Below are 21,514 nucleotides of genomic sequence, written 5' to 3' on the forward strand. Positions count from 1 at the left end.
AGATGTGGACACGTAGCTTTAGCCCAACATTTGAGGACAGATTTGCAACCAGTCTCTTGCGTGCTTGGAATCATCTCAAGCCGGCCCTTCAACCATCTCCTCCAACCACCTCCGAGGAGCAACTCCGACAACCTCTGATCTGGAAACCCACGGTCCATTTGCATAGTGATCACATGCTTGGTCACATGCTCGGGGCTCGCCCACATGTCGTGGCGAGCTTTGAGCACAGGCCTCGCTAGGTCACTTGCCGATTGGAATAGGTTCAGACAGCTGCCCCTAGAGGCCCAAGAGAGGGGCCTTACTAGGATTCAGGGCAAAGACAGACTTAGACTCAACATCAACTCCTCCATCCCTCCGGAGTGGCTGGCCCCTCCTCCCCTGCAGTGGTGGCTAGGAGTGTTCACCAGGCACGATATACCCTGGCAGTTCACGGCACAAATGAGAGCTCCGCCTTACCTTCTATTGGGCTTCATGGCAGACTAGAGAGAGTAGAGACCCCCTTAGAGGATTTCTAGGGATGCACCTTGCAAAGGGTGAGGGTGAGGGTGAGGGTGAGGGTGAGGGTGAGGGTGATTGGTTTTCATGCATGTGAGGGTGACTGGTTTACATGCACGAGTGGCACATCAACCCTCCACTAGCCAAGGTCGCAAGAGAGAGACTGTGGCAGTTATGGCTTTGGGAGGGCCAACCTCTCACGAGTCTTCAATGGGACCCGGGAAAGTGGACATGGCATGATCCAGAGAATAGTGAGGAGACGCCTAGCACCCCCCCCTTTTTTGCTTACACTCCATGGCTGCGCCGCAGGATTCAAATGTCAAAGATGGAGGAGGGCACTCCAGCAACAAAAGGACACTGATAGCCCCAGGGCCCACCTCCACACTCTCTCATATTTCTAGCAACGACTGTGGAATAGTTTTTGGCCACGAAAAATCACTCTTTTCATGTGGACTTGTGGTAGCTTGCACATAGGATCTTGTGTAGTTGGCACTTGGTTGGCCATTGGGGGTAGCGAGTGGAAGCCCGCAATGAGCAGCTAGACGCCGAGGTCACGTGGCGCCGAGTGGAGGCCCCAAATTTTGGCACGAGGATGACGAGGGCGAAAATTGTCAAGGGAGGACGAAAAAGGGTCACACCCGGTAAGGCCTCTGGGTGCCCAACGCCACCTAGGTAACGGGTGGCTCAACCAGGGTTCTTACCGCCCGGTCCGCCCAGCCGACCGAGTGGTGGCGCTTCGCTCAACCTAGCCAGCACCCAATCATGGGGTACACCAGGTGGGCAGGGCAACTCGACAGAGCTCATGGCGGAGGGGCAACGCAAGTCCAGACAGCAAAACTGCAACGCAAGGTGCCAATTTCAAGAAGCGACCACCGCACCAGCTCAGGGGAGGGCTCTGCTCTGATACCAATTGAAGGCTGGCTACTGCTAGACTATGGAGGGTAGAGCTACATAGTGGAGTGTGCACACAGAGAGAGAGAGAGAGAGAGAGAGAACAACGAAGAGAATGGCGTGGGAAGCTTTTGCAGCAAGGTCGCTAAAACAAGACATGTGGTCTTGGTTGCATCCAGATTAAAGGGGTTACACTTATGCCTCACAACAGTTTCGGGGCACTTATGCTAGATTGGATAGGATGTATATTTTACATCAAGATCTCTTTTTGCCAGAGGTTCTTACTATGATGGTTGATCAGCAAACAACAGGTTTTCTCGGATCATTGGCCGCTTGTGTTTGAAATGGTCTATCATCCTGTGGATGCATATAAAGGCTTGTTGGGACGCTTGCCTTTGCGCTTAAATCACACTTTTTTGGAGCATGAAGTTTTTGATGTTTATATGCGTCAGTTTTGATACGACATTTCTCCACAAGAGTGTCCATGGCTCATTATCATGCTTGGCCAATGTTCCTTACCAACACTCGGAAATTAGCGCGGCATTATGGTCTTGCTAATGCCTCTATACAAAAACAGCATGTGGCTCTTCTTGAGTCGTTTTTAAAGGGCTTGCAGGCGTTCATGTTTACTGACTCTATGGATGCTGAAGTTGTGGATGCCATAGAATGGCTGAAAAAGAAGCTATCTAGGGTGCAGGAAGCACAATATGTTCGCTTTAAACTACTTGCACGTCTTGATGCTTTGCGGGATGCTAACTGTCAATCTCATCGCTTCTATGATAAGTTGCATCAAAAACATATGCGTGAGAATATTGTTAGGCTAATGGATGCCCAAGGCAACCTTGTTACTCAACCTTCTAAGGTTATTCAGCATTGCATCAAGTTTTATGAAGATTTGCTTGCCCCTCGAGAGGATGTCTCGTCGGCTGTCCTGCCTGCAAGGGAGTCATTGTTTGCTGAAGTACGATATCAAGTTGACCCTGATGTGGCGGTTCAGCTTGATGCTCCTGTTACTCAAGGGGAAGTGGAAGCTGTTCTCTCCAAACTTCCCATGGGAAAGAGCCCTGGTTGGGATGGTTTGACAAATGAGTTTTTTCGAAAATATGCTGATCAGCTGGCAGAGCCTTTGACGCTTATTTGTCAAAGGGTTGGGATGAGGGATATATGCCTGCCGATTGGAAGTTGGGCATACTTCGTTTGTTGCCCAAAGTCCCTTCGCCTACTTCTTTGGCTCAATGGCGCCCGATCGTTGAGAGGCTCAGTTATCCCTATAGACACATCCCATGCCATGAGGATCTAGGATGTGGTCATACCACATTTGGATTGAGCCACAGAGAGCAAAGGGCATCCCACGAGACAGATGGGTATGTAGGCTCTATAGTACCGGGGAGTGTAAGTCTAAGGAGCATTACATACTTAGATGCCAAGTTTACTATGAGATACGAGGATGCAACCATTATCTCTTCAAGGAGGGGATCAAACCCTTGTCATAGGTGATGCATTACAAAGATTAGAGATGCTTGCGATTGTACCTACTAGAGCTTAGGCACCACACAAACAGACTATTGAGGTGATAGACCAAGATGCGGGATACCACACAGACATCTATCACAAACTTCTTTGGACCCCACTAGAGAGCCCCAGCTGGCACTCAACCTATAGGAGATTTGTTAAGACACATGGACCAAGACAGAGCTAGACATCCCCGTGGAGTGAGCACCCTATCACAGCAAGCTAGCACCACGCACTCAAGGAGTCCTCCAAGAGAGAGAATTAGTCCTTCTAGAAAGCCAAACGCACTTGACCCCGGACCCAACAACCCAGACCCTCCACTCGCCAGCTCCAAATCCAAGAAGCAATTACTTCAATGACATACAGAGACAACCGCACAAATGGTGGATGTTGAGGCCAAGTACAAGCATAGTCACAAGAAACGTTTTGAGGTTTTTTTCATTTTGAGGTTTTTGAAGTTTCCTCTAGAAATGTTTCCCCAAAATTAAAAAATCAATACATTTCAAGAATTCAAAATATTAACTTTTATAAATATAATTAGAATATTTAGAGAACATCATATACAACGTACACAATACATTGCATATGGATGACCAAAAAATATTATCATTTATGAATTTAAAAGCTTCAATGTTATCTTACCAAACATTGTGAATAGTATCATTGAGACTTCGGCAAAGCATCATGGATATTAGGGAAAAAATAAAATAGGGAGACCAAAAGATGTTGAAGATTATGGAGGGATAGGACTAGGGAAATAAGCAAAACGGAGCTTTAAAGAAGAAAAGGAAGGAGAAGAGAAGAGAAGGAGAAGGGATGGAGAAGGCAAGGAGAAGATAAGGGAAAGAGAAGGGATGGAGGAGAAGGAAAGCCAAGGGGGAGCAAAAGGTGCACCATCGGACATAGACAGGCTGCACACAAGAGGTCTAAAACAGGTCGTGAACAAGCAAAAATAGATGCAAGCAAAAGGCAATCGGCACAAAAAAATGACCTCAAAAATTTGGGTGAAACGCCTCTTTTGGGAGGTTTAGTAGGTTTTTTTGAAACGTTTTCTGTTTCGTCTGTTTTGTGAGAGTGAAACACGCTTTTTTGTACCGTACATGGTTCATGAGGACACACGATGAGTTCCGAAGCATGAAGTTCTTCTGCTGCCTACTTTATTGCACACAAGGTCTATGCGGTACATTGACAGCAAAGAGCACTCTATTAAAAGCATCAGCCACCCACCCACCCCCAAAATATATATATATATATATATATACAAACATACCTCTGGAGCCATCCAATATGGGCTGCCCTTGAAAGACAAAGGAACTCCTTGCTCTTTTATCTGCAACAGGTTTAGGAAAATGAAAACTCGAATTAAAGATCTCAACTCCTTATAGCATCATTAAGAGCTATAATCCTAAAATCCTGCTGAAAATAGCATCATTAATCAGTTACACAACCAGTCATAGCCCTAACACCCCACTGAGATCAAAGCATTACATGCTAGGACCCCCTCAGAAAATTAAAAAGTCAATAATTGGACTTCAAAGACTTTTACAAATTTTTCCCACCTTCTTCAGGAGTGAGTGAAAGCCGTTAGGGTGCACAATATGTACCTCTCTAATCTCCCTTCTACTGTTATATCACCTGTATTACAAAATTCCTCAAAGGACAGATCTGTAAAAAGGATTCTAGAGTGCTATGCCAATGGATGAGGTGGCCAACTGGAGGAGAAATGCCCAAAGGAGAGGCCCTAGAGATTAATTTGTGTAAGGCCTCAAAAGGGGGCTTCAACATTGAGACAAATTGGCCCCGTGGCAGCCAAACGGCAAGGGAAGATTCAGTCAAGCATGTCATAAACGCCTCAATGATGAAAATTATAAAAGGAGAGTTGAGGATAGAGGCGGTCATGCAAGGCTAAATCAAGGAAGGGAGGTGAATGAAGTGGCCCTCTGCATAATCAAGAGAACTGTTATGTTTTTTGATGAAGCACAAAGGAGGTGGAACCCCCCTTCTACTGCTGATTGGCTTGTTGGCCAGGAGAAGCTTTTAAACAAAAAATGCCTCTTTTGTGTTCGGATTGGCCCTTAAAGGTACTGCCCAGCCCTTAGCTTGTCCCTTGGGTGCCTGCCAGCCTCCAGGCTGGTTCTGGGCTGCCCACAGGCTGTAAACAACCGTCTAGATGCTGTCCAAACCTGCACAAAGCGCTGCCCAGCTCTTCTATGATTCATTCCAAGCTACCATTGTTGTCTATTTTGCTCGTATTGTTCCCAGCCTGCACATTCACTTGCCCCGTCACACTTGTATCTCCCAAGCAAGAAAAGTTATATAGATGCAACCCCGGGTTACTTTATGAAGAGACAAGAGAGTTGGAGTCATGCTTTTTGTAAAGGAAGTACAAACTCCTCTTCACCCAAATCCATATGCCCATTTTTTACAAAACACGAGGAAGGCAGAATGTGCAATGCCCGAAGGCCATCTGTGAACCCAGCCTGAGGCCCATATTAGAAATGCACAATCTTGTTCTCATGCAAAACATTAAGGATGAGCTATATCCCCACTGGCATTAGCTTTACCAGCATCTCCATGTTTCCCACTGGCAACAAGAGCTTGAGTCCAAAGAGTGACATCAACTACACTCACAAAGGAGGACAAAAATGGAAGCTAGGAAAAAATATCGTAGAAACTCCATTGGCAATCTGTCTGTAAGTGAGCACAGAAACAGCAGACACCACATCAGAACCCAAAAAAAGGGTTGTTTCACAATCACAACACAATTGAGATGCTAAAGGTAAACCAAATGTATGCTCATACAATACAGAAAAGCAGGTGTTACTGAACATAATTAATAAATTGTCATAATCTTTCTCAAAGGCTGTATGCTGCATGCAACTCGAACCTGGCCATAGAAAGGAAGAGCCTTGCAGGGAAACTTACATGTTTTGCCATGCCAAAGTCAGCCAATTTAACTGTCCCATCTTGATCCACAAGTATGTTTGCCCCCTTGATGTCCCTAAACAAATTTTAAAGAAATCAGGATAATTATTGCTCCAAACCAAAACAGTGACACTAACGTGTGAGCCCCAAGATAATCAACAAATCCAAAGGCGGAGTTCATGTTTGAAAATCCTCTCTCTCTCTCTCTCTCTCTCTCTCTCTCTCTCTCTCTCTCAGATAGAGTGGACAAGATCGAAGAACAGGCTCAAAAGGCCCTTTCAAACCAAAAGAAACTGATAGACAGGACATTGAACCAGCATCAAAAACATTCTATATGTAGAGTTTGGGGTGGCCCCACTGGTTACAGATGCCCTTTTTTCAGACTCACTTATATTCAGCATGTATACACACTTGACAGAGATCGCCTCCCACAACTAGCACTAGAGTCCTCTATGCAATTATACGGCAAGAGGGAGCGGGAGCGGGAGCGGGAGCGACTGAGATGAGCTAGAATGCCCTCCTCCTCAACGACGGCCACCACCATTACCGGCACATGCATGGTACTCTAAGGTAGTCGAGTGGTTTCATGCACATGGCATCCAGTTGCACCATCTCCCCCCGTTTCAGTATAGCTTGGATTCCCCATACCTTGATCTCTCACGTCAAGAGATCAACCGGATCATCCTGTTAAGATCTACTCGGGCTACACATACACCAGATATGGGTGTCTCCGTCAGAAATTGGTAAGAAGTTGGAGTTCTACAGAGATCACTTCTTGAGACTCTCCGAGGATGGATTCTTTGAGATCCCGGGATACATATAGATACACGTCACATGCCATGCGTATCACGATCAGCCAGCTCAGGGTATCCTCCCACCGCCTCAAAGTAGAGACTGGTAGAGCTGAGGATATCCCACATGAGGAGAGGACATGCACAGTACGCATCACAAGAGCAGTAGAGGATGAGGCCCATTATATGCTCAGTTGCCCAGCTTACTATGAGATACGGGGGAGATTCTATTAGAAGTCATCTCCTGTCTATTTGTATACACCAGGGCCTCTGTTGTGGGTGTGCCCGCCCGTATATCATTTTTCCACACTCCCCGTATTTTTTCCCTATTTTTCCCATTTTTTCCTAGTGGTGGGAGGGCTGCCAAGTGATGCCAGGAGCACCCCAATGCTGGCCGACTGGACTTTCTTCAGGCGTGGGCATCTGGGCTGCTGGCCGACTGCTCTTGCACCAGTCGTGGGCATCAGGCTGCTGGCCGACTGCTATTTTATCAGTCGTGGGGTTTTTCTCAGTCGTGGGCACTATCTGTAGCTGGCCGACTGCCCTCATGGAGTTGTATATATTGCCCCTCAGCCCCCACCACTTCCTCATTCAGTTTTCCGGGATCTTGTGTATAGAGAAGAGTTTACACACCTATCTCTCTGTGTTTCTTGTGCTGATTATTTTCTGCAGTCTACTTGCTCTTGTCTACCCAAGTTTGGTTGTCATTTCCGCTGCATATTCTGACATGGTATCAGAGCCCTAGGCTCTAGGAGATCTTGGGCGTTTTTCTGAGCAAGAGGGGGAGCAACAGGTTGCTGATTGGTGGACTGTTTCGGGCTGAACGGGAAGAGAAGGTGCAAGAGGAAGGCGGGCAAAGGTGCTGGACAGCCACTTGCAGATTTTCAGATTTTCAGATTTTTCCCACCCACCCACCCTTTCAGGTTACTCTCCGAGATGGCAGATTTACTAGAGATAGCTGAGAAGCACGTGAAGATTCCGACTCTCCCCACGTTCCCAGTGGATCGTCAGTTGGACGGGTCCAATTATGGCATCTGGAAGGTCATGATGGAGTCAATTCTGGAGTCATATGACCTTGCTGATTTTATTATCATAGGGGTGCCACGGCCGGAAGCTGAGGAAGGGGAGTTATTATCGACGAGGAAGGACCGAGAGGCACAGGCACACATGTGGGACCGTGTCAACGCCAGGGTCCGGTCGTTTATTTTCCTCAATTGCACACCACAGGTGATCAACCATGTGAAGCACATGATGCTGGCGAGAGGCATATGGGAGCACTTGGCTTCTTTGTACAACAAGGTGTCACCCATGAAGCGGATATCCTTGGAAGTGCAGATGCGGGTTATGAACCGTGCAAAGTCTTCGACGATGCGGGAACACATTAACAAGCTGCAGGCCCTTCAGCAGGAAGTCCTTCAAGCTGGGAAAGAGATATCATCCGAAGATATGGCCATCACGTTACTTTCCCACTTGCCTGGTCAGTATTTTGCTTTCTATTCCTCATTGATCACGAGTGGCAGGCTCAGCACCATTACTTGGGAGGAGCTTGTGCCAATGGTCTTGGACCAGGAGGAACGTTTCACGAACCCTCCTCACGGCGGAGGTTCGGAGGCCTTAACTGGCCAACGGTCGAAAGGCCGTAATACCAACAAGGGCAAAGGGAAGGCTTCACCGGAGAAGTCTTCTGAGAAGAAGCCTGATCCAGACCGAGAGAAGCTGAAGGCCGAAAGATCTTGTAATGATTGTGGCGAGAAAGGCCACTACTGGAGGAAGTGTCCTAAGCGGACAGGGAAGAGTGCTGATTCCTCAGCCTCAGCTGCGAAGACTCCGGCATTTGTGCACTTAGAGATGGTGGACTCCGATGCTTCATCATCTTCGAGCGAGGAGGCAGTTGGCTTCACCGCGAAGGATACCCAAGAATGGATTCTCGACAGTGGTGCTTCCAGGCACATGACTCCATCCCGTGACTTCTTTCTTGATCTGAAACGGCAGTCGGGTCGTATCTTTATTGGCGATAACTCCACTATTCCGATTCATAGTGAGGGCCGGATGGAGATTATTCCCGACGGCAAGGGGGGCAAGCATGCTTCCCGTGTTCTTTATGTCCCTGCTCTGGGCTTTCATCTTTTGTCAGTGCATGAGGTATGCAAGACTCGCTTTCGGGTGGAATTTGAGGAGCATTCAGTTGCTCTAAGGGACCATGAGACAGGCAAAGTTGTTTGGGAAGGCGGTGTGGAGAATGGCATCTACAAGCTCTCTGCACTCTCCTCACTGACAGGCTCTCAGGTCGGAGATTTGTGGCACTTTCATTTTGGCCACTTAAATGTGGATGCTTTGCGGCGCGCCTTCCGGGACCAGATGGTGGTTGGCTTGCCAGATGTTGGAAATAGGCAAGGACGTTGCAGTTCTTGCATACGTGGTAAGCAGCACAGGGAATCCTTTTCGAAGCAGGCTTCCAGGCGGGCTTCGAAACCATTGGAGTTGATTCACACTGACTTGTGTGGACCACAACAGATACCATCCTTGGGAGGATCTCTCTACTTCATGCTGCTTGTTGATGATCGTACCAGATTCAGGGGTCTACTTTCTTTCACAGAAGGACCAGGCATTTGCTCGGTTCAAGGATTGGCACGTGATGGTGGAGAAAGAGTCTGGATTTCAGGTCAAGACTCTCAGGGCTAACAAAGGAGGTGAATTCTCCTTGACTGTATTTTTCCGGTTTTGTGCAGATCATGGCATCAAGAGGAAATTGGCCAATACCGGATCGCCTTCGGAGAATGGAGTTGTCGAACGTAAGAACAAGACTGTAGTGGGGATGGCGAGGACCATGCTGGAGCATCGTGATCTTCCTCGTCCACTTTGGGGTGAGGCTGTGGCAACAGCTGTCCATACCATTAACCGCTCTCCGACGACTTCTGTACCCCATATGACTCCATTTGAGGCATATTTTGGCAGGAAACCCGATGTCTCGCACTTCCGTGTCTTTGGAAGTGACGCGTATGTACATATTCCGAAGAAGCAGAGGGGGAAGCTTGACTTCAAGTCCCGCAAGCTGGAATTTGTGGGGTATAACTCTCTTTCCAAGGGATACAGGTTGTATGATTCAAAGAGGAACGAGATTGTTGTCAGCCGGGATGTGGTCTTTGACGAGCATGTTCCAGCATCCACTGTCGAGGAGCCGCCACTTCTTGGAGATCCAGAGTCGTCTGATGATGATTCCCAGTCTACCACTCCAGTTGATCCACCTCAGTCATCACAGGAGGTTGAGCCCGCAGCTGGAGTTGAGCCCCCGCGATCACAGGAGGCTCCACGATCTGTTCGAGTACCTAGGTGGTTGTTAGACACCCTTCGGGAGTCAGGTGTCACGAAGCTACCCTCCGAGTGGACCACAGAGGACGGCCCTCGAAGATCACATCGAGTCCGAGATGAAAGCAACACGGCGGAGCTTCTTCATGTGAACTATGCTCTGATGTCTCGTATCATGCGGGATAAAGAGCCCACTTCCATAAAGGAAGCCCTTTCATAGGATACTTGGAGGGAAGCCATGCAGGTGGAACTTGATGCCATCGAGAAGAACAACACTTGGGAGTTGGTATCGAGGCCGTCGAAGCGGTCAGTCATTGGTGTCAAATGGGTCTTTAAGACCAAGTACGCGGCTGATGGGTCGGTGGACAAACACAAAGCCAGGCTCGTGGCTAAAGGTTATGCTCAGCGTCGACTACGAGGATACCTTTGCACCGACAGCGCGGATGACCACGATTCGGACCGTTCTTGCCCTTGCTTCTTCTCAGAGGTGGCCCGTGTACCAGATGGATGTAAAATCTGAATCTGCGTTCCTTAATGGTGACCTACAGGAGGAGGTGTATGTTGAGCAGCCTCCAGGCTTTATTTTTCCAAGATCGGAAGAGATGGTTTACAGGTTACGTAAGACCTTGTATGGTCTTAAGCAGGCTCCCAGGGCTTGGAATCAGAAGATTGATTCCTTCTTTATTCGGACTGGATTCCAGAGATCGGTTGCAGATCCGAACCTATATCTCTTTCGGGAACGTGGCATGGTCACACTTATCATCCTTTATGTGGATGATCTCATTCTCACCGGCGGTCATGTGGAGCACATCGGTGTGACGAAGGCTGCCTCGTCAAAGGAGTTTGAGATGACCGACTTAGGCTTACTTCACTTCTTCTTAGGATTGGAGATCTGGCAGACCCAGAGGGGGTTTTTCGTCTCTCAGTAGCGGTATGTTCATGAGTTGCTTGAGGTCCTTGGGATGGAGAACTGCAAGCCTATTACTTCGCCGATGGACCCGAACAAAAAGTTAACCGTTACAGATCCTTGTGAGCCAGTTGATGCCTCGCAGTACCGGAAGTTAGTTGGTTCATTGATCTAGTTGTTGAACACCAGATTGGACTTGAGCTTCTCCGTGGGACTGTTGAGCTCTTTTATGCAGACGCCATTGAAGACTCATTGGGACGCAGGATTGCGGATCTTGCGGTATCTGCAGAGTACGAAGGATCTGGGGCTCTTTTACACAGGAGGAAATGGAGTCAAGCTCCAAGGTTGGAGTGACTCAGATTGGGGAGGAGATCCAAACACGAGGAGATCTACTTCAGGATACACTTTTACCCTCGGCTCAGGAGCAGTTTCTTGGAGCAACAAGAAGCAACCAACTATTGCCCTTTCTTCGACAGAGGCAGAGTATCGGGCTGCTTGTGGTGCTGCTTGTAAGGTTGTATGGCTGCGGAGGCTGCTAGGCGAGATTGGGTTTCCACAGAGGGAGCCCACAGTCATCCAGTGTGATAACCAGAGTTGTATAGCTATTGCTCGGAACCCGATTTTCCATGCCCGGACCAAGCATATAGAGATACAGTATCACTTTGTACGTGAGAAGATCTTGGCGGGTGACATCTTGCTACTTTATTGTTCGACGGAGGACAATGCGGCGGACCTCTTCACGAAGTCTCTACCTCAGGCTACGCTCAGGCGGCACTCCAGCTCCCTTGGGTTGGTTTCACAGCCAGGAGCTGAGAGGGAGTGTTAAAAGTCATCTCCTGTCTATTTGTATACACCAGGGCCTCTGTTGTGGGTGTGCCCGCCCGTATATCATTTTTCCACACTCCCCGTATTTTTTTTCCTATTTTTTCCATTTTTTCCTAGTGGTGGGAGGGCTGCCAGGTGATGCCAGGAGCACCCCAATGCTGGCCGACTGGACTTTCTTCAGGCGTGGGCATCTAGGCTGCTGGCCGACTGCTCTTGCACCAGTCGTGGGCATCAGGCTGCTGGCCGATTGCTATTTTATCAGTCGTGGGGTTTTTCTCAATCGTGGGCACTATCTGTAGCTGGCCGACTGCCCTCATGGAGTTGTATATATTGCCCCTTTAGCCCCCACCACTTCCTCATTCAGTTTTTCGGGATCTTGTGTATAGAGAAGAGTTTGTTTCTTGTGCTGATTATTTTCTGCAGTCTACTTACTCTTGTCTACCCAAGTTTGGTTGTCATTTCCGCTGCATATTCTGACAGATTCCACTACCTCTTACGAGAGGGATTCGGACCACTCACATGGGTGATACAGTTTGAGGATCAGAGGTGCTTGGGCATGTACTTGATGGAGCTCAAACGACACAAGGATGTAGTGTTGAGGCAGCATGTCGAGAGACAACCCCGGCTCTGACAAGACACCTCACAGAGAGCCATCATAGATTTCTTTGTGGTACATACATCCACATCGGAATCCACTGCCCACAACAGTTCCTCTACTACGACATCAGGGCCCACCACCCATACCCACGCTCTAGCTCCACGCCCCAGAGGAGTTCTTAGTGAGAGACCTCAATCCATTCTACGAGCCAAACGTCCCCGACCCAAAGCATCAAGACCCTCCACCACACAGAGACATATTCGTGAGGTTCTCCGCCGACATGTCACGCTCCCATCACAGAAGCCTGACATTCACTCCACCATCAGATCGATTCTGGCCGAGGCGGGTATCGTCATTAGCTGATCACAGCATATCTCACTCTACACAGGATCATATGCTGATCACATGTACTGTCAGATGTTTTCATTTTACTTTTTCTTTCAGTTTTCCATGGCTCAATATATCCATGGTACCATTGTATTACTTTTGGTCTCATAGGCCCTTGGGGTCTTCCGTAGACGTTAATATAACTTTCTTTCTTTCTCTCAATACCCACCGCTAGGAGTTCTCCCCCTTGGACAAGGGGAAGAGGGAGGGAGGGAGGCAACACGCACAGCATCGAGCCTTCGGGAAGCCCACCCTTTAGTAAACTCTTCGTCATCCACAACCACCGTGGAGCCAACAGCCCGGCACAATCAATCACTCTCTTCTTGGCAACACTTCTAAACAAAGCAGCCGAAGAGGCATCCACCAGCCGTGATGTGGGCATCAATGCAGTTGATAGAGGGCACTTCAAGGTGCAGCCCTGCAACCAAAACAACTAATTGGCTCAACACATCGACATCTACCAGCAGCTCAGCAAGAATCAAAATGGTTGGAGAGGGGACCTTCACGGTGCATTGCTCAATTTCGTGATGTTTCACCACGTTTGTGCTGTTCTTACTTCCACTCCAGTAGCGATACTTCAAGATTCAAATGGGAACCTTGACCTTGAGGTTTTTTTAGAGGCATATCGGATGCTTGGTAAAGGCTATTCTCATGAGGAGCAATTTTCTTTAATTTTTCAAAAACTAATTTAAAGAATATTATATTTTTTGAAAAATGTAAAAAAAAAACAGCATAATAACAAGCAATTTGGTGGTGAGATACCTCGAGGCGGGGGGGGGGGGGGGAGGGGGGGTTGGGGGTTTGTTGTCCAAGGGATTCTTGAATCTGATTGACATTCAATGGGATGGTATTGAGACTTGATTGTTTCGTATTCAGCACGCCAATAATACAATGGTGTCTTCTATTCATAAGTGCATGAAACGGAAACGGCAACGGCCGTCATCTTGGAAACGACAACAGCTCAAAAGTAGGAAACGAGGAAACGAAAATGGCTAGGAAACGGTGGATGTATGATAAATAATATAAAAATAATGAGAAAATTAATACTTGGGAAAAGTTTAAGGAGTACACCATCATAATTTGAAATAAATAGTGAGAAAATTTATAAAAAATCACTAAGCAAGCACTAGATGAGACAAATCAATGGGTGATTTTTTATCGTAGATTAGGAAACGTAGAAACGGAAACGACAACTCTCAAGAAACAACATTTCCGTGTTTCTGGGCTAGGGAAACATCCGTTTCCAGTTACTATGCTTTTATTGAATTTGCAAACCTCACTTACAACTTTGTATGATAATACTCGAGGTGCATCATGACATGATGACGTGGTGTTGGGATCCATTTGTGTGTGGGTGTCTTCTATTGAATTTGCAAACCTTACTTCTTCTTTGTATAATATACTCTAGATGTGTCATGATATGATGATGTGGCATTGGGATCCCTTTGTGTTTTCATTTATCCCCATTTTCAAAACACCATTGGATCAGTCCATCACCATTCCATTGGGACGTTTGACAATGGAAATTGTCATCCACAGGTGCCCTAGCATCACCAAGAAAAAACCCATCCACAAGTCAAATAAATGGGTCTTGTACCTCCATCCATAAACTCTTCAGCTGCAGTAAGAAAACCTCAAGCTCAACGCAAAGCTTGGTTAGCTAGAAAGCCATCTCGCTACACAGGAAGCTCACAACAACACAAAAGTTGTACAGACACAATTGATCCTCTCAAACGCCTAGGAGGTAAAGAATGACATTCAAGAGACAAAGGAGGCGCTCAAACATGAAATCCAAACACAAGCCAATGCAATTCTCATAGGGGATCAAGGGACAGATCATTGCCCATCCCTAGGAGCAGAAACAGAGAACAGCACTGCGACCAAAGATTAGAGTCGGGGGTTTGCTTACTGGGTAGTTTCAAGAAAGGCTTTGTACATGAAACTTTGATGCAATCAAGAATGCCACTCCTACAACCACTTGGGATCAAGATGCAGTCAGCATTCTATCATGTAGGTGTGGCCATGTCGTTCTCACCTTCTACACTACGCAACAAAGAGCAACAATACTTGAGCAATCCAAACCAATCAAGTGGACATTACTTTGGATATCCAAAGAGCTCACACCCACACAACTGAAACAAAAAAGGACAAACTACAGAATGTCAAAGGCACGATCAAGGCAAGGAAATTGGTAGTGCTACGCAAGGTCAAGCTCCCATCCCCAAGTTCAAAAACTGCCAACAACCTACATATAAATGATAAATCCACACCTAGAGATGAAGAACCTACTTTTGTTGACTTTTAATTTTTATGTTTCAATGTAAGAATAAGGCCCTTTATAGGCTGCATGTTGTAATTAATCCCATGGGTCATGTTTGGCCTGAGCGGACGATAATCTATCTATATATCTATCTATCTGGTCTACATAAACAAGGTTTTGTAAAAGTATCAATGCAATGCGTGTGAACAAAGATAGAATGGACGATGGAAGACTTCAACACACAAGCATTTACCAGTATCCTACTCTAATCCTTTAAGTATGTACAATTAAAAGAAATACAATTGAATGTTTCCACTGTATAAAAGTTATATCTCAGCCCCAACACTGTTGTTAGATGATGGAACTCAGCCTAACGATATCAGAAGATTGGTTTTCCAGCTCTTCCACGCCTTGAGACTAATGCTCCTCTGCTGAAAAACTCCTGGAAATATGAGATATCCAGAAAATAAGCCTAGCACCCCTTCAATAGGGGTCTGTGGCTGGTCGGCCTGTACTATGTAGGGCTTCCCACTTATTTCCACGCATGCGTACACACTAGGCTTCCCATCTGCTGTCTCGTGCCCGGCCCAGCCAGTCCACAACTGGACGCCTATGTCCTAAGCACTGCCCAAGTCAGTCCTGCTACTAGCTAGTCAGTCATGGTTGTAGGGGTAGCAGGTGTGCCACAAGGTTTGAGATGCTTAACATGTTTTCGTCTGTTTTCACTAAAATCATATTTGCATCTAATGAGAACAAACGGGTATATGCAACAATGGGAGTTCATCTGGCATTCAGTATGCATACATTATGCACGATAGCATGTAGCAAAGAAACCCAAAAAAAAGGGGATTTCTTGCAACAAAGTAGCCGGATATATCTATAGGACAGAACTATCTAAATCCCAAGTGTCATGCACAACTCCCCATCTTGCTTAGCTGGCAATTGCTGCAAGCCCTCTATGAGACTCTGAAACCTTGTTTACCCTAACTTGCTTTCACACATTCTAACCTGACTAGTTGCAATCCTCAGCACAATCTGTCATGTGCATGATAAATGCCATGGACATTTTTAGGGCTAAATCCAGAAGAGGCAGCCAAATAAATAGTATGAACCAGATAGAGACAAGGTTTGGAGCACAAGATACAGAAGTGGACATGTATGGACTCACAGCAAGGCCTAGAGGGCATGAAGGAGGTGTCCTGACAGTGCGTTAGAAGCAAAAACAAGCTATCGGCTGCTCACAGAACAAGTCGTCTGAACCAAAGGAAAGGGGCAATAGCCGGCGCATCATGATCAAGGAGGAGATCCAGTCAGGGCTGCGTTAAAGAGCATTGATGAATTTATGACTGGCCGACCAGCAGTCGGCCAGTAAAACAAGTGTCCAAGAACCATATAAATAGCGGTGTGCTCATGGTTTTAGGCATTCATTCCTTTATGGAGTGGATCATTAGGGTCCTAGTTTAGGACAGAATTTTGGTGTTCACCACCTTTTGTACAAGGCAGCCTATGGCTGTAGTAGAAGTACCTTTTTGTACCATATGAATATACTGAATTTCCAGCACATCTCTATCTCTACTCTCTATATCTGCGTTTTGCATCAGATGGTTTCCAAGAGTGTTTAGGGCTGAAAGAAGACTCTCAGAGCTTCCGCGTGTTACATTGGTATCAGAGCATCAGGCTCAGCAAAGCTAAACACTGATTCAGTCCCATATGATGGTGTACAGGTCCAAGGTTCAGGAAAGTACACGGATTCAAAGCCCAAGGCAAGGAACACACATCGGGAAGAACTCCCAGGAGGTTTATTGGTGGTGTTCCACAGTACCAGAGGGGATGGCAGTCCTGTGAGCCAGATAGGTTCTCGGGCAACGGTCCCAAGGGAGGTTTATCCTCCAAGGGTGATGTGAGAGTGCCAGACTCATTTCTCAGGAATGAAGACCAAGACGGTGTTACCTTTTTGTACCATATGAATATACTGAATTTCCAGCACATCTCTCTCTATCTATATCTGCGTTTTGCATCAGATGGTTTCCAAGAGTGTTTCGGGCTGAAAGAAGACTCTCAGAGCTTCCGCGTGTTACACAATCTGGCATGTGCCTCTCTGCAAATACCCTGGAGTGATCCTTGGTAATCTGTAAAAAATGGTCCTTGTAAAACTACATCTTTGTTGGAAAATAAGGCAGCTCATTCATGTCCTAACGAAGCTGGAGGATGAGGCAAGGGGACACAATCAGCGGCTCAGGACCAAATTCTGTGAAGTTTGGTAACTGTATGGATAGTTAAAAAAACATACACACACACAATTGTGGCTACATTTTTTCTACCATCAGATAATGTTTACCTATGAACAGTGTTCGTGCTGTGTAGAAAACGCAAGCCCTCAAGAATCTGTCGCGTGTAACGCCTTATAACAGGCTCTTCAAATTTCTTGAATTCTTGATAAAGCTTGTATATTGAACCTCCCGAAACAAGATCCAAGTATATGAACAGATTTCCACCCACCTGAACAACAAATAACAAAGGCCATGTAAGACAGGAAAACGCGTGTAGAAAATAAAATCAAAAGACACAGAATTCAAAAGTAATGGACACAAAAGCAAACATAAAAGATGATTACCATCTCGCTTCCTTTATAATGGACAATATTTGGATGACGCAAAGAACTCAAAAGCACAATCTCCTGCAAATGAAGTATAAACACAGTGAGAACGTGTGATTTGAAACACAAATTACCAACCACACATACCATCACAAACATCAGTCACACAGTAACCAAGGGTTCTATTGCAAAGGAAGCCTAAAGTGAAAGGAGGAGAGTGTGAGGTGTTAGTAAAACACCTGAGCTAGTTGCTTGGCTGAATCTTTTGACTTAGGATCATCCCGAATAAACTCCACCTCTTTTATGGCACAAAATTCGCCTGTTTCACTGCAAAAAGTAAGGCATTAACCTAGCCCATAAAACTGAGAACCTCTTCCGCATGGCCAGTTGAAAAAGAGATGAAATTCTTACCTATGGATTCCTTTGTAGACTTTGCCAAAAGACCCACTTCCTAACAATTGTCCTTTCTGCCATTTCCCAGCTGAGGCCCCTGACTCTGCTTTACTAGGACTTCGAGGTACCGCAGAAGAGCGGGGTGAAAGTGGCGTGGAAGGCGAAGCAGTAGCTGCACCCGATGTTGGAGGCCTGGGCAATGGATGTACATCAGTCCAAGAGGATGAATCATAACCCGTACCACTGGACAGAGGATGGCGAGGAGATACAGCCCTGCTTTGTGCCCTAGGACTCAAATCTGAACTTGGTCTTCTTTGCTGCAATGGAAAGTCACTCGATATTGAATTGTGCCCAGAATTATGACCAGATGTGGGACTAGAAGCCTGTTGTAAATGGTTAGATGAAGGGTTCCAAGGCCATGGCTGCTCTGGAGGGCCCATTGCCCGTGGGCTTAGCACTGGACTAGAGAATGTGCTGTTTGAAGCACTGTTTTGAACACCATTGACATGTATATGAATGTGAAGATCACCTCCTTCCCCCTGGCCATTTCTGAATGCCAACCTTTGCGAAGCAACAGCACCAACAGGACTTCCAGACTGTGTCCCCTCGCCTCTTGCAGATGACTGAATAGGGAAATGTGCAGGTAACCTATGTGAATCTCTACAGAGTCAAAACATGCACACACACACACACATACACACAAGTTTCATCAGTTCTTGACAAGCGCAAGAGAAGCCTTGTCCATTATCTTAGAGCTTTACAACTTAGCTTCTGCAGCTCACATGACATACCCTTACTCTTGGCTGATACTTTGTTATCAGAAGAAAAGAAAATCTCAGAGCTCCCACTGATATTGGCACCTAGAGCTAATGCCTTCATCTATTGCATATATGAGGGTCATGACTGAAGGATTCTTAGTAGTGCTACTGAGGGGGGCTTCACACCTGTCTACAGACAGGTGAAACACCCAGGCGCGCTCAGGGAGAATTACCACCAGACAGGTGCAGGTGTCCACCTACCTTTTCACAAGAAGCCAACAGATGAACAGGAGAGATATTATCTTCTCAACAGATTTCAACTGAATGGAGTGGACCAATGGCTAGGTGGTGATGCTGGATAGGCAGATTTCCTGGATTATCTTGGATGACCACACTGCATGCAGTGACCCCGAATTTTGGGAATCCCCCCAAGCTAAGTCTCCCTGCTATTTCATAGCCTTCACACCAGACACTGCAAACTTGTGAGGACCTCACTGGATGTACCTCTAATTAGGCGTCAAAGACTAGATCTTGCAGAGGCCATGACTAGAAAGTGCAGAAGATCACATGACTATTGGCAACATCAATAAAGCTTTTGATTTTAAAATTTGTTGAGATTAAGTCAACGAGGTTGTAGAGCATCAAACAAATTCTTTGAAGGTGAAACAAGTCTAGTTGAAAACGAAAATGAAGAAATGCAGCTCTTACTCGGAAACTATGGAATGATGTGACCTGAATGCGTCCCCTTCAGCATGCCTCCTGTAAGAAGAAGACATCTCGTGACCAATACCACCTTCCGATGAGCAATCACTCGAGGCTGAATCCGTAAGATATCCTGATGCCCCTTCAGCATCCCTGCTATCCCCGGGCCGTGGTCGTGGAGAGGGAAGTGGAATAATAAAGGGTTGGGCATTTGGTTGCACTGATGACCTGCTAAACCTGGGGGGAAGCGGCAATGGCATTAGCTTGTCCAGATTACTTGGGGATCTAGAAACTGGGTTGGAAGGAGATGGTGACCGTGATGCCCATGCAAATCCAGAGCCCACCTCTGAGGAGTGATCAATGCTGTAAAGAGAGCTTCTTGATGCATCAACGCTATCATCATCTTCCAGGCGCCGATTACCTCGAATGTTTCCAGACCTCAATAACCTGGAGGAGTTCTGAATGGATGGATCATGTTCCGCCCTGTGGCTCGACCTGTTGCTGCTACTCAGGGACGCATCCTTGACACTATCACTGCTTCCTTTCTTCTTTGAGTCCTTAGTACGTTTAAAAAACGAGTGAAACATCGGCATTTGCAAATGGGCTCAGCACCACATGTGCAAAGAGTGAACCAGCAGAAAACGGGAACTGTTGGGCACTGGATGTGAAGGCAAACCTACTGCAAGGGCTTAGTGAAGATATCTGTAATAGCAAAAAATGGCACCTTCGTGTGAAGTGTGAGCTCAATTGCTGCCAGTTTCAGCGACCTTATAGAATTCTTTTTGCCATTTTTCAATACACTTACCATGCCATATGTACCATGATCCTTAGAATACTGAGCTAAACCTTGCACATGATTTTTGGTTTCTCGCTCGATTTCATAAATAGTGCAAAATGTTTAATAATTCGCCTTTTCTTTAGGGCCGGGAGGAGGATGAAAGGTTAGCAGATATTTATATAAGTTCGAGAGTACCATGTAGAAATGGTGGCTGTATGTGGTGCCCTAATACACTGGTTCTGTCTGAGGCTCCATAAGCTCCATCCATAAATGCTTGATGTAAAGTCTCCCCTCCTTGCGTCTTCAGGTGATGGGAGCCTGATAAGTTTCAGCAAACATTAAGGTACCAGCTCTGGCGAGAATCGCCTTTTTCGAGCCCGACTTTGCTTTCGCTGCTAAGATCTCTGCCTGCTCTTCGCCCTCTTGGAAGGCGGAAAACTCCTGTGTAACCCTAATGTCAAGTAAAAGAGAGAGAATCTGACAGTTGTACGCCTGTTGCAGCCCTACTGTAAAGTAAATGAGGTGTCACCCTAATGTAACCCTGCTATACACTCCCAAAGAGGAAAAGCGCAAGAATCAAGCAAATTTTTCAGCATGCGGGCACAGATCGTCTGCTGAAAGGCCCGGAATTAGCAACAAAAAATCACCCTGATAGGGCCTTTCTGGGTGGAAAGGAAAAAACCTGCAATGTGAGCGACCCACAAGTTTAGATGGGAAGAAGGGGCAGTTGGGGAGGACCCAGATGTTTTCTGGGCCAGGGAAGAGAACCCAACTTGTCGAAAAGCGAAGAGATGGGAGGAAACGATGGTGGGCGGTAATGGGCTGTATTAAGGGGGGCGGGGTAAAGTTAATGAAGAGTAAAAGAGGACTGAGATGGGCAGCGACAGTAGAAAAGAGAGAGAGCGAGAGAGAGAGAGAATAGCCTCGGGAAAGGCAGCACGCAAAGCAGAAATCGAGGACATGAGCGCGCGCGAAAGGAGGAGAGAGAGAGAGAGAGAGAGAGGGATGGCGGAGCTAGTAGTAGGCTTAAATTAAATCTAGCCACATCGCTATTGCTAGATAGCTGCAAACCAATTTTACAGCTAAGCTTCCGCTATGTCAGACGGGCTGATGGAATGATTAGCAGTAAAAGATAAAGCTCACCCCAGTACACTTGGATTTAATGGTGATGCCAACACACTACATCAGTAAATCTACCCTTTTTTTTATATCTTCTTCTATAATCTCTTATGGGAAGCTGCCAAGCAGCACCTCCTACCGTGGCGGCCACGCGGCAGCATTCTCGTAAGAGATGCATGCGTGAGCATCAGCACCCCCACGAGCGTGAAGCGAGATAAAGCGTTAGCACCCCCACAACTACCCTTGTGAGCATGAAGCGTGAGCCTATGAG

General features: G+C 46.6%; 1 protein-coding gene across 1 annotated transcript in view; it reads right to left on the reverse strand.

Annotated features, from left to right (window-relative positions):
• LOC147640356 (mitogen-activated protein kinase kinase kinase YODA-like) overlaps positions 1 to 21,172 on the reverse strand; it is a 33,388-nt gene extending 12,216 nt beyond the window's left edge. Inside the window, exons 1-7 of the mRNA XM_086779588.1 lie at positions 19,353 to 21,172; positions 17,905 to 18,546; positions 17,733 to 17,820; positions 17,512 to 17,574; positions 17,236 to 17,396; positions 5,824 to 5,899; positions 4,169 to 4,228 (exon numbers count right to left, since the gene is read on the reverse strand). Coding sequence (XP_086635714.1) covers positions 4,169 to 4,228; positions 5,824 to 5,899; positions 17,236 to 17,396; positions 17,512 to 17,574; positions 17,733 to 17,820; positions 17,905 to 18,546; positions 19,353 to 19,939 — 1,677 coding nt within the window. The 5' untranslated portion in view covers positions 19,940 to 21,172. The remainder of the gene's footprint in view (positions 1 to 4,168; positions 4,229 to 5,823; positions 5,900 to 17,235; positions 17,397 to 17,511; positions 17,575 to 17,732; positions 17,821 to 17,904; positions 18,547 to 19,352) is intronic.
• Between the last annotated feature and the right edge of the window lie 342 nt (positions 21,173 to 21,514).

The sequence above is a fragment of the Cibotium barometz genome, chromosome 3 (assembly GCF_041138505.1).
Source record: "Cibotium barometz isolate CiBa-2024 chromosome 3, ASM4113850v1, whole genome shotgun sequence".
In the NCBI taxonomy this organism is placed as follows: domain Eukaryota; kingdom Viridiplantae; phylum Streptophyta; class Polypodiopsida; order Cyatheales; family Cibotiaceae; genus Cibotium; species Cibotium barometz.